At 36.1% G+C, this 23189-nt stretch overlaps 1 protein-coding gene across 2 annotated transcripts in view; it reads left to right on the forward strand.

Annotated features, from left to right (window-relative positions):
* The window catches only part of PLOD2 (procollagen-lysine,2-oxoglutarate 5-dioxygenase 2), a 161431-nt gene that overhangs the window by 32287 nt on the left and 105955 nt on the right, over positions 1–23189 (forward strand). For both annotated transcript variants that reach the window (XM_053710008.1, XM_053710009.1), the window contains exons 2-3: positions 21305–21396; positions 22730–22866. In XM_053710008.1, coding sequence (XP_053565983.1) covers positions 21305–21396; positions 22730–22866 — 229 coding nt within the window. The remainder of the gene's footprint in view (positions 1–21304; positions 21397–22729; positions 22867–23189) is intronic.

Below are 23189 nucleotides of genomic sequence, written 5' to 3' on the forward strand. Positions count from 1 at the left end.
CCCCTTTTGGCACAGTTCTTAAAGCTGTATCCTGATCCATGGAGGTAAATTTCTGGAAGTGTTGGTTAATCTGTTTCTCTTGATAGCCCCTCTGTAAGAATCGTGCTTTCATCTCTATCAGCTGTTGTTGGGCATTACTCTGTTTGCTGTTATTTCGCATAACCCGCTTAAATTGAGAGATAGGTAAAGCCTTCTTAAGTGATGGAGGATGACAGCTAGTAGCCTCCAACAATGAGTTCCTATCTGTCTCCTTTTTGTACAAGGTTGTGCCCAACACACCGTCTTCCATAGATATTCGCAGGTCGAGGAAATCTACTGATGTAGAACTTTTGGTCATCTTAAATTGTAGCTTTGGATTAATGTTGTTTAATATCCTATGCCAATCATCTAATTCTTCCTCCGTACCTGACCATAGAATGATCAAATCATCTATGTAGCATTTGAAATATTTAATGTGTTGGTGTAGAAATAGATCCGTGTCTCGTTCTTCAAATTCTGCCATAAATAAATTGGCGTACGATGGGGCCATATTAGACCCCATCGCCGTCCCTTGTAGTTGCAAAAAGAACGATTTCTCGAACTTGAAGTAGTTTCTGCTGAGGCAGAGATCCAATAATTCCAGGATTAGCTCTACTGGTGGTCCCACGTATGGGTATCGGTTCAATTGTTTGCGAACTGCCATCATCCCCTGTTCGTGTGGTATGGAAGTATAAAGACTAACCACATCCAATGTTGCTAATAAGGTGGGTTGCTTGATTGTTGGGAATGATTTGATCTCTTTAATCAGACTAATCGAGTCCAACAGAAACGAAGGCATATTGCGGACACATGGTTGGAGTATACTATCCAGAAATACTGCTAACGGTTGTAAGAGGGATCCTATGGAGGACACGATAGGTCTGCCCGGTGGGCAATTTGGGTGCTTATGGATCTTCGGCAGTGTATAGAAAGCCGGAACCCTTGGGAACTTTACTTCCATAAAGTTCCTTTCTTGTTTCGTCAACCATCCATTCCTAAATGCTCGATCCAAAACTTCATCTATCTGTTTCTTGAACAATATGGTAGGGTTGTAGGTCAGTTGTTTGTATGTAGCCGTATCAGTCAGCTGAGAAAGTATCTCTTGCTTGTAGTAAGAATAGTCCATTATGACCAATGCGCCTCCCTTATCGGCCTCCCTAAAAATTAGATCTTTATTTGTGCTCAAGTTATCCAGTGTTCTCTTTTCTTCTTTGGTTAGGTTGTTTCTGCAACCCGGTTTGACCGATGTACACATTTTATCTGTGTCATCCAATAGTAGTCTACTGTATGTTTTAATACTAGGATTTGTACTTGAACAATCATAGGTGCTTTTAGGTTTTAATTTGTGGATGCTAGCAGTTTCTTCAGTAGTATCCCCAAGTCCCATGCCAAAATGTTCCTTCAATCTTAAGTTCCGTTCAAACTTTTGCATATCTATGTACATGTCAAAGGGTTTGTAGAAAGCTGTTGGGATAAATGACAAGCCTTTGTTTAGTATCTTGATCTCCAATGCTGACAACTGGTATGAGCTGAGGTTGATTACTATATCATTCATTACATTCTGCGTTTGGCTCTGGGTGGTCTTCCCCTTACCACCCCCTCTCCTGATGTGCGTCCGATGCCTGCCAAGTTTTTTGATCTTGTAGTAATCCCCCCATCAAATGATCTCTGTGATGCTTCGGTAGATGTTATCCCATCTGAGTCAGTGCTATTGCCAGAAGAATCTATTGTGGTCATATTTCTTGGTTTGTAGAATCTTGGTCTCCTAGGTCTGATTTCAAAGGTCCTCTGTCTTTCTTCTGCCGAAAGTAACCACCTATAGACCTTTTTCTCTTTGTAGTCAGATTCTACAGCATCCCACTTACGATTCTTGAAAGTTAGCAATTCTGTTTCGAAATCCAGTACTTGTTTGGTTAATTTTTCTAACCAAATGGTTAGAAAAATTAACCAAACAAGTACTGGATTTCGAAACAGAATTGCTAACTTTCAAGAATCGTAAGTGGGATGCTGTAGAATCTGACTACAAAGAGAAAAAGGTCTATAGGTGGTTACTTTCGGCAGAAGAAAGACAGAGGACCTTTGAAATCAGACCTAGGAGACCAAGATTCTACAAACCAAGAAATATGACCACAATAGATTCTTCTGGCAATAGCACTGACTCAGATGGGATAACATCTACCGAAGCATCACAGAGATCATTTGATGGGGGGATTACTACAAGATCAAAAAACTTGGCAGGCATCGGACGCACATCAGGAGAGGGGGTGGTAAGGGGAAGACCACCCAGAGCCAAACGCAGAATGTAATGAATGATATAGTAATCAACCTCAGCTCATACCAGTTGTCAGCATTGGAGATCAAGATACTAAACAAAGGCTTGTCATTTATCCCAACAGCTTTCTACAAACCCTTTGACATGTACATAGATATGCAAAAGTTTGAACGGAACTTAAGATTGAAGGAACATTTTGGCATGGGACTTGGGGATACTACTGAAGAAACTGCTAGCATCCACAAATTAAAACCTAAAAGCACCTATGATTGTTCAAGTACAAATCCTAGTATTAAAACATACAGTAGACTACTATTGGATGACACAGATAAAATGTGTACATCGGTCAAACCGGGTTGCAGAAACAACCTAACCAAAGAAGAAAAGAGAACACTGGATAACTTGAGCACAAATAAAGATCTAATTTTTAGGGAGGCCGATAAGGGAGGCGCATTGGTCATAATGGACTATTCTTACTACAAGCAAGAGATACTTTCTCAGCTGACTGATACGGCTACATACAAACAACTGACCTACAACCCTACCATATTGTTCAAGAAACAGATAGATGAAGTTTTGGATCGAGCATTTAGGAATGGATGGTTGACGAAACAAGAAAGGAACTTTATGGAAGTAAAGTTCCCAAGGGTTCCGGCTTTCTATACACTGCCGAAGATCCATAAGCACCCAAATTGCCCACCGGGCAGACCTATCGTGTCCTCCATAGGATCCCTCTTACAACCGTTAGCAGTATTTCTGGATAGTATACTCCAACCATGTGTCCGCAATATGCCTTCGTTTCTGTTGGACTCGATTAGTCTGATTAAAGAGATCAAATCATTCCCAACAATCAAGCAACCCACCTTATTAGCAACATTGGATGTGGTTAGTCTTTATACTTCCATACCACACGAACAGGGGATGATGGCAGTTCGCAAACAATTGAACCGATACCCATACGTGGGACCACCAGTAGAGCTAATCCTGGAATTATTGGATCTCTGCCTCAGCAGAAACTACTTCAAGTTCGAGAAATCGTTCTTTTTGCAACTACAAGGGACGGCGATGGGGTCTAATATGGCCCCATCGTACGCCAATTTATTTATGGCAGAATTTGAAGAACGAGACACGGATCTATTTCTACACCAACACATTAAATATTTCAAACGCTACATAGATGATTTGATCATTCTATGGTCAGGTACGGAGGAAGAATTAGATGATTGGCATAGGATATTAAACAACATTAATCCAAAGCTACAATTTAAGATGACCAAAAGTTCTACATCAGTAGATTTCCTCGACCTGCGAATATCTATGGAAGACGGTGTGTTGGGCACAACCTTGTACAAAAAGGAGACAGATAGGAACTCGTTGTTGGAGGCTACTAGCTGTCATCCTCCATCACTTAAGAAGGCTTTACCTATCTCTCAATTTAAGCGGGTTATGCGAAATAACAGCAAACAGAGTAATGCCCAACAACAGCTGATAGAGATGAAAGCACGATTCTTACAGAGGGGCTATCAAGAGAAACAGATTAACCAACACTTCCAGAAATTTACCTCCATGGATCAGGATACAGCTTTAAGAACTGTGCCAAAAGGGGATAAAGAGAGAAGGATGATACTTACGACCACTTACACCTCAGACAAGCAGAACCTACAAAAATTGGTAAAAAAGAACTGGAATATCGTGGAAAGTGATAAAAATCTGCCATTTAGGGGTTCTAGATACCCACAAGTAGGCTTCAGAAGATCACGCTCTCTACGGGACATTCTGGTGAAGGTTGACCCTGTACTGTGCTACGAAAAATCGAACTGGCTACAGACTAAAAAACCGGGATGTTATAAGTGTGCGGGATGCACTACATGTAGTGGTTTGTCTAACGCAAAATTCTTTGTTCATCCAACCACCAATCGCAGATACACGATCCGACATAGAGTAACCTGCACGACGACACATATAGTGTATTTATTACACTGTCCGTGTGGGTTATTCTATGTCGGGAAGACTATCGACGACTTGCGCACCCGTATGGCCAATCATCGTGCAGCCATTCGATTGGCTATAAAAAACAAGGGGTCAGACCAACCCGTGGCACGACATTTTGCGCTGACTGGCCATACGGTTGCTGACCTGAGATATGTGATCATTGATCACATTCCACCCCCAACTAGAGGGGGTGATAGGGATAGACTCCTGTTGCAGTGCGAGTCCAGGTGGATCTTCAATCTGGGCACTTTGGTGCCCGGAGGGTTGAATACCAACCTGGATTGGCACTGCTATCTGTGATACCATAAGTCTAGGGAGTATTATCCTGAAGTTAGCAATAATTTGTATTATGATAGCCAGTATAGCCATATGTGGTGGTAGGTTTGACTCAAAATCATGTCTATACCAATTCCCAGTTTTTGAAATAGTTAGGTAAATTTGACACAATAATCTACATGCATCGTAGGGATGTTAAGTGTTGTAACTATCTAGCTCTTATAATGGATATTGTTAGAATGTTAAGGGCATTGAGAATATTGTAACAATTGAACAGCTCTGTATTATAACCATTTGTATTCACATTTTTGTTTTTAGTGTACACCGCGGCCGGTTGCCATGCCGACGCTCTGACATGCGCAGTCTTGCGCACGGGACGCCGGGTGACTTCCGGTATCGCGGTGATAGTCGGTGGAGGGTTTAAAAGCATTGAGGTATGTACACTGTTGTAAAGTCTGAGGACGAGGTTAAAATCCTCGAAACGTCACTTTGTTAAAATAAAGCTGTAAATGCTTTAAAGTATAAGTCCTGGTGAGTGCTCTCTTTTTTGGATATTTATATATATATATATATATATATATATATATATATATATATATATATTATAATCAATGTAAATATTTGCATAAGAAATTAGTACATCTAAGCAAGTATCCCCGCTTGCTTTCCCCCAGAAATTCTTAATATGCAAAGTTTCCAATGCACAAGAGAATTGTGGGTAAGATATGCAAATTAGGTATGCAAATTCTCAGTTTTTTTGCTTCAAAAAACTGAGAATTTACATACCTAATTTGCATATCTTACCCACAATTCTCTTGTGCATTGGAAACTTTGCATATTAAGAATTTCTGGGGGAAAGCAAGCGGGTATACTTGCTTAGATGTACTAATTTCTTATGCAAATATTTACATTGATTTAATTTTGAGACATGGAGGATTTTAATTTCAGTTTTTTATCTCCCCCCCCATAATTTTAATATATATATTATATATATACCTGTATATAGATTGTAAGTTCCCACAGGAATAGGGCCCTTTATTCCTCCTGTATGTGTTTGTAAAATTTTGTCTTGTCTCTTACAAGTTTTAGATCATTGTTTTATTTAAATGAATTGTACCCATGGACAGCGCTGCGGAATATGTTGGCGCTTTATAAATAAAGTATAATAATAAATAATAATATACATATAAGTGCATTGGAGCCCTTTGAAATTAAAGTGAAGGTAAAGTTTTTTTAACCAGCAATCGTTTTTATGTTCCTGTTAATACCCCAAATGCAGTCGCTAGGTTATTTTTTAATAAAAAATGATCTATGTTGTTCTATTTATAACTTTATTTTTCCTACCGTTCCTTGAATAATCTCCTCCCACGCTCCATTTCCTGGTTTATGACACTCTGTTTCGCATACTCGTGCACATCGAGCACGGATTAACAGTGATCTTTGCACAGGCGTTGATCCGGTCTGTTTAGCTCTACTTCGCATGCGAAAAAACTTGGCAACATAGTATTGAATGAGTTGCGCGATTCATTCAATACTATATCTGACAACAAAGAGAATTTTGCAATCGCGCATGCGCGAAACGAGGACGCGCTCGCTTGCAAATTGAGGAGGAGAAATTGTCACGCATGCGCATGTAAACCGCAATGTTTATGACGAAATTTGACGGCCGCCTAACGGCCAGAAAATCAATTGGATCTCTCAAGCACGTGATAGTAATTTAGAAAAAAAAAATAATTTACGGGTTGTTTTTCGGAAAGCCGATTAGATGAGAAAAAGATTAGATATCACAGGTAATTTATGTTTTATAAAAAAATGATGAATGAAAGTTACATTTATTTGCCATCATATCTCTAATTATTTATAATAAGGCGTTTGACTTTACCTTCACTTTAAGTAGATGAATCTATGTAAAAGCATATTTATGCAATATTCATATTTAATAAAGTGTTAAAGTGTATTTACAATTTCTAATTCTGAGCTCTCTCCCCTGTCCCATTAAGACAGTCATGTCCTGTTTTGTAGAATCTATCTTTGCCCCATCCATAGAACAGGCAGAGTCCCTAATACCTTGCCACCAAAGTCCCACTTGGGAACTGCTAACTTTGCAGCTCAGGAGCAAGACATAGAAGGACAACTGTATGCATACTAAAAGGAAAATGATGCCAAAGTACTCTCTAATGCAAGGTTTAATAGAACAAAGTCAATGCTGTATTTTTTTTTTCTGAAACAAATCAGGCCACGTCAATAGACTTAATAGCATGCAGTGAAAAACTGCAGTTTGGTTATAAAATGTAAACATGTAGAATGCACACACATCCATTCTAACATCATAGTCCTATTTCCATGGAGAGCGAGCAAAACATTCAATTCACAGAAGCTGCTCACCCCAAAGACAAAATTATCAGGATTGATGACTGAATTGAAACTTGTGGGAATGGGTTATGCATCTGTTTGTTAATAACATAGCAAGATTTATATCCGTTAAAGGGACAGTAAACCCAAATTTGTTCTTTCATGATACAGATAGAGCATGCAATTTTAAGCAACTAATTTACTAATTATTATTCTTTTTTCCTAAGGAGCCAGATAATTTTTGGTTCAGAACCTGGACAGCACTTGCTCATTGGTGCTGTCCAATCAGCATGAACAACCCAGGTTGTGAACCAAAAATGGGCCGGCTTCTAAACATTCTTGCTTTTCAAATAACGCAAGAGAATGAAGAAAAATTGCTAATAGGAGTAAATTAGAAAGTTGCTTAAAATTGCAAGCTCTATTTGAAGCATGAAATAAAAAATTTGGGTTCAGTGTCCCTTTAATTTCAGCCACTCACCTCATTTTGTATTAAATTCTCTTCAGACACCACATATCTACTTAGTAATAGTTGGCCTCACACAAAATACATTTTTTTTAAAAGTACATAAAAGCTGTCACTTCCACATTCATTTAATATTAAAGGGTCCAATCCCTCAGGATATCTTTGAGAAAACATGTATGGAAGTTTAAATTATTTGTGGCTTGTTTTTCAAAACCAAACATATCAATTGGAAGAGCTACAGTTTGTATTTGTAAAATGGCTAAAATCTGTAAATGGCACAATATAGCTAAACACATGAAAAACAAAAGCTATAAGAAACAAAAATATTTAAGTTGCAAGGATTTTTTTCAAAGACATTCACAGAAGCAAAATATATCTATAGCATACCTCAAAATATTTCACTGAGGCTTTTTGAACAGGGAGTTGAGGAGTAATGGTGTTTTGTGGGAGAAGCTAAAACAGAAGGGGCAGTGGGGCCGGGTTTATCGTAAGTGCATCAGGGTTTGTCAGGGTTTGGTTGATTGGAGATAGGTTGTGGGCAGAGTCATGTCAGACCCTGGAAACTGGGACATTTGCTATGATAGAAGGAACTTACAGACCTCCCAACCTGTGACAATTAAATATCAATGATAATGCCTATAAGGTTTGAATGCACTTTTTCTCACCTTTCTTGTTCAAAACTCACCACCATGGAGTGAACTCACACAGAAACCAATTTTTTTGCATTATATTGTAATATATGTGTCTCAGTCACTGTACTGATAATCTTGCTAGACCACAGAGATTAATGGACCACTTAATACAGTAGAATTAATAATTGAAAAATACACCGTAAAACACAATGCAATATCATTTACTTTTGAAAGGCAAATTTCAAAGTGAATCCAATTTTCCCTCTCCCTATACCATGTGACAACCATCAGCCAACCACAAAATGCATATACGTATCTACTGTACAATTTTGCACTTGCTCAGTAGGAGCTGGGGCATTAGAAAGTGTGCATGTAAAAAGATTGTGCACATTTTAAAAATCAAAGTATATTGGATTTTGTTTTTTTAAATTGCATGCTTTATCTGGATCATAATTTTGACGTTTGTGTCCCTTTAAAAGAATCAGGCCCTAAATCTTTATTCGTTCAAGACATTTCACAACATTTTAAAAACAGTTAACATTTCAAAAGACTTCTTTCCAATGAAACATGAACATAATGGATCGTATTTACATTCAGCACATTCCATGGTCCAAATATTTGATTTAATAATTTTTTAAACCGTTTATTGAACCTAAAAAATGTTGTGCATATTAAAATATGAATTGAACATGCACAACAATGAAACATAAAAAAATGCAAAAAGCCAAGATATGCAGCCTGAAACTGTCCAAAATCAGTTTTTAATTTGTCAATGCTTTGAAATTTAAAAATATATTTTGTGAAAAAACTTCTGGAAAATGGTATACTGAATACCCTTGTTAGATTCTTTCCTTGCAATGTGAATTGGGTAATATTGTACTCCAAATGGATTTGAAAAGCTTGTCGGGACTTTCAGAGGCTTTTCAAATGGACAGGAATAATTATGAGTTAGCATGACAATGCTGACTGACTGGAATGCGAGCCTCATACCTCCCAAGTCATAACAGGTGTTTGGTGGGCGGAGCAATTACAGGAAGTGGTTGGGGTACTGATGTGTTGTGGGTGAGCAGGACAGAGACCGATTGTGTTGTAGGGAGTACTTTCCAGGATCTGGGAAGTTAAAGTGCTGGTGAATATTTTGTGGGCATGCTAGTAGAGTCACACAAAGAGGGGGGTGTGGGTATGTCTGGTGTACATGGGCATTTCTAGGCATGGACGTGCATCGGCCAATCCCTTAAAACCAGGATACAGATGGGGCTGCGGGTGGGAAGTAGCCATATCTACAACAGAATGATAATACCATAGGATGCTGGACGATTGGGAGTTATGGAAGGGAAGTTGCGGTAGAGATAGCTGGTAGACCTCCCAATCCCTGACAATTATACATGATATGATAGGTATGGGGCTGTAGTGCCCAGACCAGTAGTTTTGCTTTCTGTAGATTTGGAGATGTATACATTCCTTTATAGTACATGAGAGAAATAAAGAGAAATAAAGAGAAATACACTATTTGTTATTTTATTTGTATAGTGCAAGCATTCTGCAGTAAAAAATAACATTATTACTGTTTCACTCCTTCAGTTTTATTTTATTTCTATAAGAGGTATATTTGCTAAGTATTATTAGTTCATTTATATCTAAAATTATTGTTAAATGCCTTTTATACACTCACCGGCAACTTTATTAGGTGCACCTTGCTAGTACCGTGTTGGACCCCCTTTTGCCTTCAGAACAGCCTTAATTCTTTGTGGCATAGATTTAACAAGGTGTTGGAAACATTCCTCCGACATTTTGGTCCATATTGACATGATAGCATCATGCAGTTGCTGCAGATTTGTCGGCTACACATCCATGATGCAAATCTACTGTTCCACCACATCCCAAAGGTGCTCTATTGGATTGAGATCTGGTGACTGTGGAGGCCATTGGAGTACAGTGAACTCATTTTCATGTTCAAGAACCCAGTTTGAGATGATTTGAGCTTTGTGACATGGTGCATTATCCTGCTGGAAATAGCCATAAGAAGATGGGTAGACTATAGTCATAAAGGGATGGACATGGTCAGCAACAATACTCAGGTAGGCTGTTGCATTTAAACGATGCACAATTGGTACAAAGGGACCCAAAGTGTGCCAAGAAAATATCCCCCACACCATTACACCACCACCACCAGCCTGAACCGTTGATACAAGACAAGGTGGATCCATGCTTTCATGTTGTTTATGTCAAATTCTGACCCTACCATCTAAATGTCGCAGCTGAAATCAAGACTCATCAGACCAGGCAATGTTTTTCCAATCTTCTATTGTCCAATTAGGGACAGGCATGCTCCTGCAAATAACAGCAATTTCACAGTAGCATGTTGCAGGCTCAGTGTACTATGGTAAAGCTTATTCCAAAAGCTATTTCAGGTGTTGTAAGTTATTAAAGGGATATAAAAGTGAAAATGTGCAATGTGTTAGAGCATTATATTATTGCTTGCCATGTGTTTAACCCCTGCAAAGCTCCCAGTAGTGCATTGATACTCCTCAATGTGCCTTTCAGCAAAAGATACCAAGAGATAGATGTAATGATAACAGAACACATTGAAAAGTCTTTTAAAATTGTGTTCATTATCTGATTCCTAAATGTTCAACTTTGACTTTAATTACTGCATTTTGGCAGTAACATGCATAGTAATATTTTAGAAGAGGTTGAAAAAACCTATACAGATCCTATTGATTTACAATAAAGAATCTTCAATTGAGCTTAAAGGGACATGAAACCCAAAAATGTTCTTTCATGATTCAGATAGAGAATACAATTTTAAACAACTTTCTAATTCACTTCTATTATCTAATCTGTTTTATTCTCTTGGTATCATTTGTTGAAGGAGCAGCAATGCACTACTGGTTTCTAACTGAACACATGGGTGAGCCAATGACAATCAGTTTATATATGCAGCCACCAATCAACAGCTAGAACCTAGGTTCTCTGCTGCACATGAACTTGCCTAGATAAACATTTCAGCAAAGGATAACAAGAGAAAGAAGCAAATTAAATAATAGAAGTAAATTGGAAAGTTGTTTGAAATTGTATTCTCTATCTGAATCATGAAAGAAAAATTTTGGGTTTCATATCCCTTTAAATTAATACAATTAAAAAGCTGCCCAATTTAACACAGGCAATCGTATCCATAAATTATGTTTCTAACCAGAAATGTATCTAAGCTATTTTTTAAAATGTATCTAAGGTATTGGCAGTTACTAACTCAAACTGGACTGGATATACAGGATCATATGCTGTGTACCCAGTCCGGTTGGAGAGTGCAGACCATTTCCGTGTTTTGTATTTGTCTAGTAAAATTACGAAGAGCCTGTGTCACCTTTGTTTGTACCTCAGTGTGTTAGGTTAAAACATGTTGCTGTGGGTTAAGGTCCCAGGGAGGGAGAGACCTTGATGTGTTAATGGGCCTATCACCATTTGGCCAAATGCAGTATTAGGTCTTCCTTTTTACTTTTTATCTATATATACATACAGTATATATACAGGTGTGAAAAAAAAGCTGTAAAGTAAGAAAGCTTTCAAAAATAGAAATGTTAATAGTTTAATTTATTCAATTAATAAAAGGCACAGTGAGTGAACAGAATAAAAATCTAAAGCAATATGTGGTGTGACCAACCTTTGCCTTTAAGCCAGTATCATTTCTTCTAAGTACACTTGCACAAAATCAGTATATAGTCAGGTGCATGATTAAACAATTATACCAAACAGGTACTAATGATCACCAATATAATATGTAGATTGAAACACAATCATTAACTGAAACAGAAACAGTTATGTTGGAGGAATAAAACACATTAAGGAACAGCCAAAATCTGCTAACAAGGTGTGGTTACTGAAGACAGTTTATTGTCATAAGATTTGCACCATGGCGAGACTGAGTACAGCAACAAGACACAAGGTAGTTATACTACATCAGTAAGGTCTCTCCCAGGAAACATTTTCTAGGCAGGCAGGGGTTTCCAGATGTGCTATCCAAGCTCTTCTGAAAAAAAACAGAAAGAAATGGACAATTTTGAGGACCGAAGACACATTAGGCAGTCAAGGAAACTTTGTGCAGCAGATGAAAGATAAATCATGCTTACTTCCCTTCACAATTGGAAGGTGTCCAGCATTGCTTTCAGCTCAGAATTGGTAGAAACCAGAAGGACTCTGGTACACCCATCAACTGTCCTGAGAAGTCTCGCCAAAAAGACATACTTCTGACATGTAAACAAGGTCAAGTGACTTAAAGGGACAGTCTACACCAGAATTTTTATTGTTTTAAAAGATAGATATTCCCTTTATTACCCATTTCCCAGTTTTGCATAACCAACACAGTTATAATAATATACTTTTAACCTCTGTGATTATCTTGTATCTAAGCCTCTGCAAACTGCCCCTTTTTCAGTTCTTTTGACAGACTTGCAGTCTAGCCAATCAGTGCCTGCTCCCAGATTACTTCACGTGCACGAGCACAGTGATATCTATATGAAATATGTGAACTAACACCCTCTAGTGGTGAAAAACTGTTAAAATGCAATCTGAAAGAGGTGGGCTTCAAGGTCTAAGAAATTAGCATATGAACCTCCTAGGTTAAGCTTTCAACTAAGAATACCAAAAGAACAAAGCAAAATTGGTGATAAAAGTAAATTGGAAAATTGTTTAAAATTACATGCTCTATCTGAATCATGAAAGTTTATTTTGGCCTAGACTGTCCCTTTAACTATGCACAAAAACACAGAAACCGCGGTGAAGAAAAAAGGTAGCAGGGGTTCTGGAGTAATGAGACAAAATTTGAAATATTTGGCTGTAGCAGAAGGCAGTTTGTTGGGCTGGAGAGCAGTACAAGATGGAGTATCTGCAGGCAACAGTGTAGCATGGTAATGGTTCCTTGCAAGGTTGGGGTTGCATTTCTGGTTTGGTCAAAATTAATGATTTGGTCAGAATTAAGGATTTCCTCAATACCGAGACGTACATGCAGATATTTATCCATCATGCAGTGCCATCGGGGAGGCATCTAATTGGCCCCAAATTTATTTTGTAGCATGACATTGATCCCAAATATAAAGCCAAAGTCATTAAGAACTATCTTCAGTGTAAAGAAGATAAAAGAGTCCTGGAAGTAATGGAATAGCCCCCACAGAGCCCTGATCTCAACATTATCTAGTCTGTCAAAGATTACATGAAGAGTCAGAAGCAACTGAGGCACCCTAAATCCGTAGAACAACTGTGGTTAGTTTTCCAAGGTGTTTGGAAAAACCTACCTACCGAGTTCCTTTAAAAACCTGTGTGCAAGTGTACCTGGAAAAACTGGTGCTGTTTTGAAGGCAAAGGTTGGTCACACCAAAAATTGATTTAGATTTTTCGTCTGATCACTCACTTTGCATTTTGTTAATTGATAAAAATAAACTATTAACATTTCTATTTCTGAAAGCATTTTTACTTTACAGCATTTTTTCCCACCTGCCTAAAACTTTTGCACAGTACTGTGTATATAATTGTACTGTGGACACGCCATTTTATATTTTAGAAATATAAAATTGGTTAAAGACCATTTTCTGCAGCAGGAAATGTTATATATATTTCAATCTTAGTTCATATGTGCTACATATGTTTTGCTTGTACTATTTACCTTAAGCAGTAGCCTGGTTCTTTATGGTGGAGCTAAATACATCATGATTACATGGTACCACTTCTTTAATTTGGCATGACCATGATTTACTCTGTAATTATTTTAAACAATGATAACCTCAGATGATATAACCCTATATTCTCTATACTTCATATAAGCCTTTAACCATTGTCCTTGTTTTAGCAACTGTAATTAAGTGCGTCACAAAGAGACAATGCTTAAAGCTGTGCTTCACTAAAATATAGGATTCTAGTATCGGTTAAACTCTAGGACTTTATATCTTAAAACCAAAATTGTCTAGAGGAAGAAAAGCACAAACTGTTTGAAATATATGGAACAGAGCCAACATAAGGAAAGTACACTTTGTATCACTTCATTTCCAGTTTTGCATTAGTGTTGATGAAGGTTGGGGACACAATATGCTCTGTAATTCACTAACGGCACTCTTATTACTCTATGGTTTAATGATTTTTCTGCTAATACTTGAGTTTTTATATTCACCAGCCTTACACTGTATCCCTTCAAGCAGTATTTTAGTTTTGTATATAAAGTCTTTGTACAATATCCCTGTCTTAAATGATCATTATAGTGAAAAAAAATGACATGCTCTAATTCTAATTTTATCACTGGCAACCCCGTTAGGGCACTAGCGCTGCTGACTGGGTCTGCAGTTCTCTATAGCTCCCAAACGGTACTTTAGTGTTAGCTCTGCGGAATCTGTTGGCACTCTACAAATAACTGATAATAGTAATAACAAATAGCTATGTGTTTAAGCATGTTGGGAAGGTTAAACACATAGCATCGCCGGATTACTAGTGATAAAATTGCATGCTCTATAACGGCCCTGTAAATAATTTTTAATGTGAACTTACATAAAATATTTTTCTCTATGCATGTAACAAGCAAATGCTTGTGCACAAATTCTATTTCTTATTGGGAGCTGTGGTGTGTATTAACTTGTTGGGTGTTTTTTATTATTGTTATTATTATTATTATTATTATTTATTTGGAAGGTGCCACCAAATTCAATTACACAGGAATAAATTGTATTAAATATGCACAGTGTAAATTGTAATTTTAGTACACTGGATGTGCAAAAATCACTCTAATTTACTTCTATTATCTAATTTGCTTCATTCTCTTGAGATGCTTTGCTGAAAAGCATATCTAGATATGCTCAGTAGCTGCTGATTGGTAGATGCACATAGATGCCTTGTGTGATTGGCTGACACATGTGCATTGTTATTTCTTCAACAAAGAATATATCAAGAATAAAGCAAATTCGATAATAAAAGTCAATTGGAATGTTATTTAAAATTGTATTCTCTATCTGAATCATGAAATATTTTTTGGGGGTTTAGTGTCCATTTAAGATAGAGAATACAATTTTAAACAAGATTCCAATTTACTTCTATCATCTAATTTGCTGCATTATTTAGATATCCTTTGTTGAAGAAATAGCAATGCACATGGGTGAGCCAACCACACAAATCATTTATGTGCAGCCACCAATCAGTAGCTACTGAGCCTATCTAGATATGATTTTCAACAAAGGATACCAAGTGAATAAAGCAAATTAGATAATAGAAGTAAATTGGAAAGTTGTTTAAAATTGCATGCTCGTGAAAGAAACAATTTGGGTTTCATGTCCCTTTAATTAATACCCTAATTGAAAAACACATGCATGTGAAAATATAGGCAAATATAAGATGCTATACGCAGAAAGCAGCATAATGTGATTTATATTGAGTGAAGCATTTAAATTTGAAAGTGCGCCCTCTGCTCACTTTCCAGAGAGCTCCATTACTTTCAAAAGGAGCCATCTTGCCACTCGCAGGGACTGAGCCTTTTTTACGATCATTCCACCAGGGCAGCCCCTGTGAGGGTCGGTTAGAAAAACCTCGTTTGATCTGGCGAGGTTTAGATCATCGAGCCCAATGTGTAGCCCGCTCTGCCAATAGTGGTTATTTCTTGTGATGCAATTGCTAGCGTCAGGATTTCTTGTAACAAGCTTACTTGAATTATAGTAGTGGTGGACAACTGATAGTCCAAGTACTGCATGCTTACCCTATGATACTCATCTGTGGACTAATTTCATTTTTTAAATAAATCAGTTAAATACATTCATAAGAGTTAAAATGACTCTTTTGAGAGCTCTGTAGCTGTTTGCAAGGTCCCTTGATTGATATTGAAAACCACTCATTGAATTATATAATCTATGGAACAGACATATTTTAGTACAAAAAAAAGACAGTTTTTAATAAAACCAAAATTGAAGAGGTATATGTTCTTAATTATAGCATATCATTGTAATAACTAGCTACTATTAAACCTTTGTCTCTCTCTCTGTAATTAGTTTTTTTCAGCCATTCATTTAAAAATCTTTTTAATGATGACCAGGGCACTTCAACATGAAGACCACCTCTGTGATAAGCTCGGTGAGGTGGCTTTAAGTAATAATAGTTTCAGATGTTACAAGAAATTTCTTTTTTGTATTTTTATGAGTCTGTATGAGTAGGCTATGTGCAAGAGTAACCTGATATTTTCTCACACTAGGGGATGACATCATTTGTAGGATATGAATCTGTCAGATTCCATACTTAATATAATACAGTAGGGTGAAGGGTAAAGATTTTTTTTTCTTCAACTTATTTTTTTTCTCTCTAAATATACCATATCAGTCAAATAATGTACATGTTTAAAGATCATCATTTTAGAGATTTCAGTTTATTGAAGTGTTTCATTTACAAATTCGATATTTATAAACATTAGTAAAAAAAAAAGATTAAGCTGTGAATAATGCTAAACAGATACTGCAGCAAAGAAGGAAAAATATGTGTTAAAAGCTGGAGGACAAGTTTGTAAGTGAATATTAGAGAAGAGTAATAAGTAATGGGGTGTGGGATAATATCTGTGTGACAGTTACTTACGACCACCCCCTTTCTTCATTTTTCTTGTCAGATTTATTTAGTATCTGTTTTTTTAACCCTCTATTGAAGGGTAAAATCATAATTTCTGTAAAACATGTTCTAAATACATGACACATATTACAACATCTTTTTACATGGAAATGTGATTTTAGCCCTAAAAATTGTAGCTCATATCTTGCAGTATCGCTTTTCTCCCATCTCTCCACGGGCTATGCGGTTGATTCATTCTGTGAAAACTATGCAGAGTTTGCAGCTTCCTGAATGAAAAAAGCTGAATCTGTTCTATTAAACTTAAGTTAAGAAATTTCAGTTTAGAAACTAAATGGTTTTAGTTAAAGGGACAGAAAGGTCAAAAATGAAATGTACATGGGTGCATTTCAATTTAAAAGATAAAAATATTTGCAACATACTTCCATTAGCAAAAATGCTTCAAGTAAAAGTTATTAGTGTTGTTACAGCATACACACATATCCTGTGAGCTCCTGTGCACCAGTATTCAAACACCACATCTTCTCAGAATTTCAATAGTGGCTTGTATGACACAAATTTTGTATTTAGTAGCAATACACACCGCTGCCAGCTCTATGAGAGGGTGTGGTGTTTGACTGCTGGTGCAAAGGGCCCACACAGGATATGTGCATATGCTGCATAAAACAGTTATAACTTTTAGTAGAAGCATTTTTGCTAATAGAAGTATATACTTTCAAATTGACACATTTAAATTTTGACCTTTCTATCCCTTTAATAGTTGTCAGCTTTCCACTGTAAAAAGCACTGGATGAACAGTGGGGTAGTTTTCGTACCCCATGATTTTAGGTCACATAACAGACCTATTGCCCTTAATCAGGGTTTCATAAAAGTCAGGGAGCCTCTGCCCCAAGAATTTTACTTTTGAGTCAAACATTTTTTAAATGTTCTACATATACATTTTTATTACAAGTTTTTTCACTGTAATAACAATCAAATTGTGGAACTAATTGCCTGAGGAGGTAGTAAATGCCAATACCTTAGATACATTTAAAAATGGTTTAGATACATTTCTGGCTAGAAACAGAATTATTCGATATGATACAGATATAATTGTGTGTGTTAAATGAGTCACGTTTTTTAATGGGATTGATTTAAGCTCAATTGGAGCTTTTTTGTAAGTATATTAAAGGGATATGAAACCTACATTTTTTCTTTCATGAAAATTGTATGCTCTACCTGAATCATGAAAGAATTTGGGTTTCATATCCCTTTACGATTTGCATAGGTTGAACTCGATGGACTTCTGTCTTTCTTCAACCTCATCTACTATGTTACAAACTGTGACACACAGTTTGTTATTGTACTGTAAAATCTTGTCTGCGCAATTTCCGGACCATTTTAGACTGTAAAATCTCTAGGGAGCAGGGTTCTCTGATTGGTCTGCCTCAGTTAGTGTGACCCTGTCTTTTCGTTATTTATAGTACACCTTTTTTCCAATATAACTCTAGGGAATACGATAATCAAATTCTACATGATTAGAGAGTTTTCAGTTCAACTAAGCAGGAAAAAACAAATCACTTTTTAATTTCAATATATAGTTTGCAGGTAATGATCTAAAAATTAATTGTAAAAGTAGACACATAACTTACATGCCCTTTTTGTCACAGATTCTCAACCAGGGTATTGGATTACCCCTTGTTGTGGTAGGCTCTTGTGTTTTTCTTATTATATTATTTAATTATATGGATGCCAAGGGTATGTTGAGGCAACAAGGTTTAGAAGTACACACTGGCTTATATAAATTATGGGAATTCATCCCTAATAAATCACAGTTCTTTTTCAGTAGAATTTATGATGTGTCATAAGACTTAAAGGGACATTAAAGATCAGAAAGAATATATTATTTTTGCACTATTGCTTGCCTATATCTATGGGCTAGGTTACATGTGGTGCACTATATATCTTAGCGCTCTCGCACGAGTATAAACTTTGCTAGAAGTAGTCTTTTTGTACACATTGGCTAGCACACATATTACAAGTTGAAATTGAAGTTTGCATGTGAGCAAAACCCGATGCGTGCTTACTTGAGGACTTTGGATATCGCAACCGCGCTAACACATTTGCACAGTAGACTTCAATGGAGAGTGAAGTAGAAAAAACCTAATACTTATCGCTCGAGTGCTAACCCGATATATATTTTATATTAACATTATCAGATATATATAGAAATTTATAAAAATCTAAAAAGCACACAGAATATTTACAGCGCTATCTAAACTTGAACTAGGGGGAATAAAGGATATTATAACCTCAATCAGAGTACAAAAGATATTCGTAACATTAAATATTAAATATTGAGAAGTGGTAATATTTACAAGTATCCAAGCATCCAATGGGATATTAAATTTGTGTACTAGTGCCCAAGTCTTTACTAGATGAAAACACATTCAATACAAGAGAGTTGTAACGATACCAGTCTCCAGTTGATATACTATTTTACCTAATGGATTCCCTTCGGCATTAAAAACTTCCCACTGTTGTTATCCAACATGTTTTGTTAACTGTGTCCTGGATTGCTGGGTGCCGCTCCTCTAACCAAAGTTCCCTTCGTTCGGATAAAAGGTCAATCTGTAGTAGAAGAAAAAGAACAGAGCACAAACTTCAACTCAGATGTAATTTATTAAAACACACGGTAAGTGCTACAACATATGCACTTACTAAAATCAATTTAATTAAAAGCGTGTCCAACAGACTCCTGCAGATTCCCTTTGATGCCTCTTTTGGTTCTGTGATCGTCACTATTCAGTCTCAGTGATCTTGCGATAACATCTGGGCTCGGGTTTATTTCACCGCTATTGGGGTCAGGACATGTATTCCCTCAACGTGTTTTCCCCGTCTCGATCTGGCTTTCTCAAGATGATAATCAGATAACTGACATAAACTGCGCGGGCCTTTAAAGCATTGTCCGTTATTAAGAAACGCCCATAGGCGTGTTTCTAGTAATAGTGGCCATCTTGCAACAGTGTGTCAACGTGAGTGTTAGAATCGATTCTGTAAACATAATATCAGATTGTCTCACAAAAAATCTACATATATATGTATAAAAGACAATAGTGAGGAAAGTGGACCAAAAAAGAGCTGATAACTTCTCCCCTCCAAGTTGCAAAAAAGGCCTTGTTTAGGAGGGTGCCTGTAACCAGGTACCAGATAGGTTGATATACAAACTGCCGGAAAGGTCCGAGATATGTGCCTCCAGCTTCCCGGCCAATAGTAGGATACATCAGCGTCGGGTGGGGACACAACTCACACCTCCAGCAGATGAAAAGAGACAGGCCTTTTTTAAACCAGAATTTTGTTCAAAGCTGTACAAGATTTTCTGAAAATTTAAATAAAATGCAGACCAATCGATAAAGCAGATGCTTGTCTTCGATTGGTCACCATTATTTTGTTGGCATAGTTTTTTTTCCCTTTTTTGTTTCTTTAGCTGCTTCATTCTAGCTTGCAATATATCTTATTTTACTTTTTATATTTGTCATATACAGTTTTAGCATCATAGCCATCCATAACTATTTTTTTCTTCTCATGAATATAGATTCAATTTCAAGATCAGTTATTTATTCTTTAAAGAAATAATGGAAAACTTAAAAATAAATGGTGTGTTTGTGTGGGGTAGTTTTTATGATTTGTGCCATACCATTAGTTAGCAGAAAATCAAATTCAAAGTAATTTTAATTAAAAATAAATTTCTATGGAACGTTCAATAAAACATTTGTTGTGTTTCATAGAATCAAAATGGGAATAGATGTAGAAGCTAGCCTAGATCAAATTTGTTTATTATTCAATTTTACGTCGTATTACATTTGTAGCAGGTATGTGGTATATGTGAAATAAGATGATTATGTATGAACAATGGGTATACCAAGAGAAAAATCAAAATAGATAACATGAGTAAATTGAAAAGATATTTAAAATGACTTTATTAATTGTGAAAATGTAATTTTTACTTTACTGCCCCTTTAACTATGTGTTTAACCACTTTGTTTAACACACAGTAATATTTAAAGTGAAGGTCAATTTTCATCAATGAGTGCCCGGTTTTTAAAAATACTTTTAAAATCAGGGGCACTTTCATTGATGAAAATTAACATTGCACTGGATTTTAAGAAATACTTACCTTTTACTCCTGCAATGCCGGATCGACGATCTCCCTCCTTCTTCTTCCTGCTGTAGACAACAGCAATGACGAAACTGGCTTCCTCCAATCACAGCCAGGCATCACGAGCTGGACGCTCTGGGGTGCAAGCCATGATTGGAGGAAGCCGGTTTTTGTCACTACAGAGGAACTGAGGCTGAGATCGGCGATCCGGTTTTGCAGGAGAAAAAGGTAAGTATTTCTTAAAATCCAGTGCAATGTTAATTTTCATCAATGAAAGTGCCCCTGTTTTAAAAAGTATTTTTAAAAACCGGGCACTCATTGATGAAAATTGACCTTCACTTTAAGCAACAGTGTTGTAATAAAATGCTCTGACACAGTAGAGCAGTTTCATTTTGCACTTTTATGTCTATTTAAATAGACCATGCCTTGTTCCTTCCAACATTATCCAATATGTAAGGTACACACAGTGTTCACCTCTTAAAATGTGTTCTCATAAAAGTTACCACTGTACTGTTTTATTTGGAATGTCTTGTGTACCATTTTCTGTTCCCCAATTTCTAATACTTTACTTTTTATTTTCATTTCAGATAAACTTATAGTTTTAACTGTAGCAACACAAGAAACAGATGGATTTCATCGATTCATGCAATCTGCAAAATACTTCAACTATAATGTGAAGGTACATAGTTTCATTCTGTGAACTTTAAATATGCTGCTAATGGCTGAACATTTGGATTTTATATTAAATATTTGAAACAAAGGTAGACATTACTCAAAGTTATATCTGAATGACTCACTAGTTTCCTACTTTTACTAATCTCTTAGCAACTTTAAAAAATCTGTAGTTCACATGGTAGGAAAATGTTTCTCATCAGAGAATGGAAGACTCCTGTCAACTACATGAGAATAATTCATTAATTTAAAAATTCATTGAGTGTAACATGAAGAAATCCCATAGCCTATGTTGAAATGTTTTACACATTTGTACTCTATTACCTAAAAACATTTTTGTACAAATTTTGTAACTAAGGAAATCATTTTTTTATTTCATGGTTGGAAAGCAAAATCTACCCAAATGGCTAAAAAATGGTTATATGTCCAAAACCATAAAAAATATATATAATTTTATCACTTATTTATAAATTCACAAATACCAACTTACAGTTCTTAAAAGACTAAATCTGACTGTTATGTCCCTAGATGTCGGAAGGTGCAGATAAAATATATTCTTATATGACGAGGAAGAAAATTGTTAAATGTTCCATTATATTAAGCCAAGAAAACATTAACAATGAGATATACTAGAGTAGCACCAAAATGGTTAATTTTATATAAAACAATCATAAATGATGTACAAACACAATATATTTATTAATATTTAACTTAATCTACATAATTTTGACTAGTTCTTGCTTCACAATTTGTGGTAAAATCCATAACACTGGTTAAATATTGACAAATTTGCATTCTTTACGAATATGCCTTTGAGTGTTTCTGAACATACCTGCTCTTTGCTTGATAGGCAACATGGGTGGAATAGGCTTGCCTTGATTAAAAAACGTATCACTGAGTGAACAAAAGAGAAATAGATCTTTTGGCAGCCAACATATCTAACTGTTGCCGTTGTCCAGAGCTGAACTCTGGAAAAAGGAAAATTATTTTTTTGAATACTGTGAAAATTGGAAATTGTTCCCAAAGTGTCATTGCAATATATTTCTTCTTTCTTGTATGTAAGATAGTGTTTTTACAATGTGTACTTATTTGTGACCTGAATAAAACTATTGCTTGTGATTGTGCTTTGGAGGAATATTTTGTATGGCAGAAGTTCAGCACGCATATATAAATTGCAGTGAATGCCAGGTCATTTAAAAGTCTTCTATATTTCACACTATGCTGAGCTTGCTATGATTTGTGAATCTGTCATTGTATTTGTGTTTATTTGTTCTTATTAAAAAAAATTAAAAAATTAAAAATAAAGCCTTTAGTACAATTTTCAAACTTTTTCTATGTAGGTCCTTGGCAATGGAATAGAGTGGAAAGGCGGAGATGTTGCTAACACAATTGGTGGTGGTCAGAAAGTCCGGCTGCTTAAAGAAGCTTTGGAAAGTTATGATGACCACGAAGACCTTGTTGTTCTGTTTACAGACAGGTAACATTTTATTAAATTGGAGACAGTAAACTTCTTAGCCTTCATATAATGTTTCTTTTTACAACCATGATAAAAAAGAATTCTCACGTAGTTTTGAAAATAAACCTGTATGTAAGATTAAATTATCAAGACTGCATTATATAGTCTTATCTATCACCATTATTTGCTTCATTATAGGTTTAGATGATATAACTTCCACGTTACCACAGTAGTTCTACCAGAATATAAATAAGACAGCATATTTCATCTTGTCCAGCATTTCACTTGGCAGTCTATCTATCATGGAACTCAACAAATATATTTACTGAAAGAGTATTATTGTA

The sequence above is a fragment of the Bombina bombina genome, chromosome 4, assembly GCF_027579735.1.
Source record: "Bombina bombina isolate aBomBom1 chromosome 4, aBomBom1.pri, whole genome shotgun sequence".
Taxonomy (NCBI): Eukaryota; Metazoa; Chordata; class Amphibia; order Anura; family Bombinatoridae; genus Bombina; species Bombina bombina.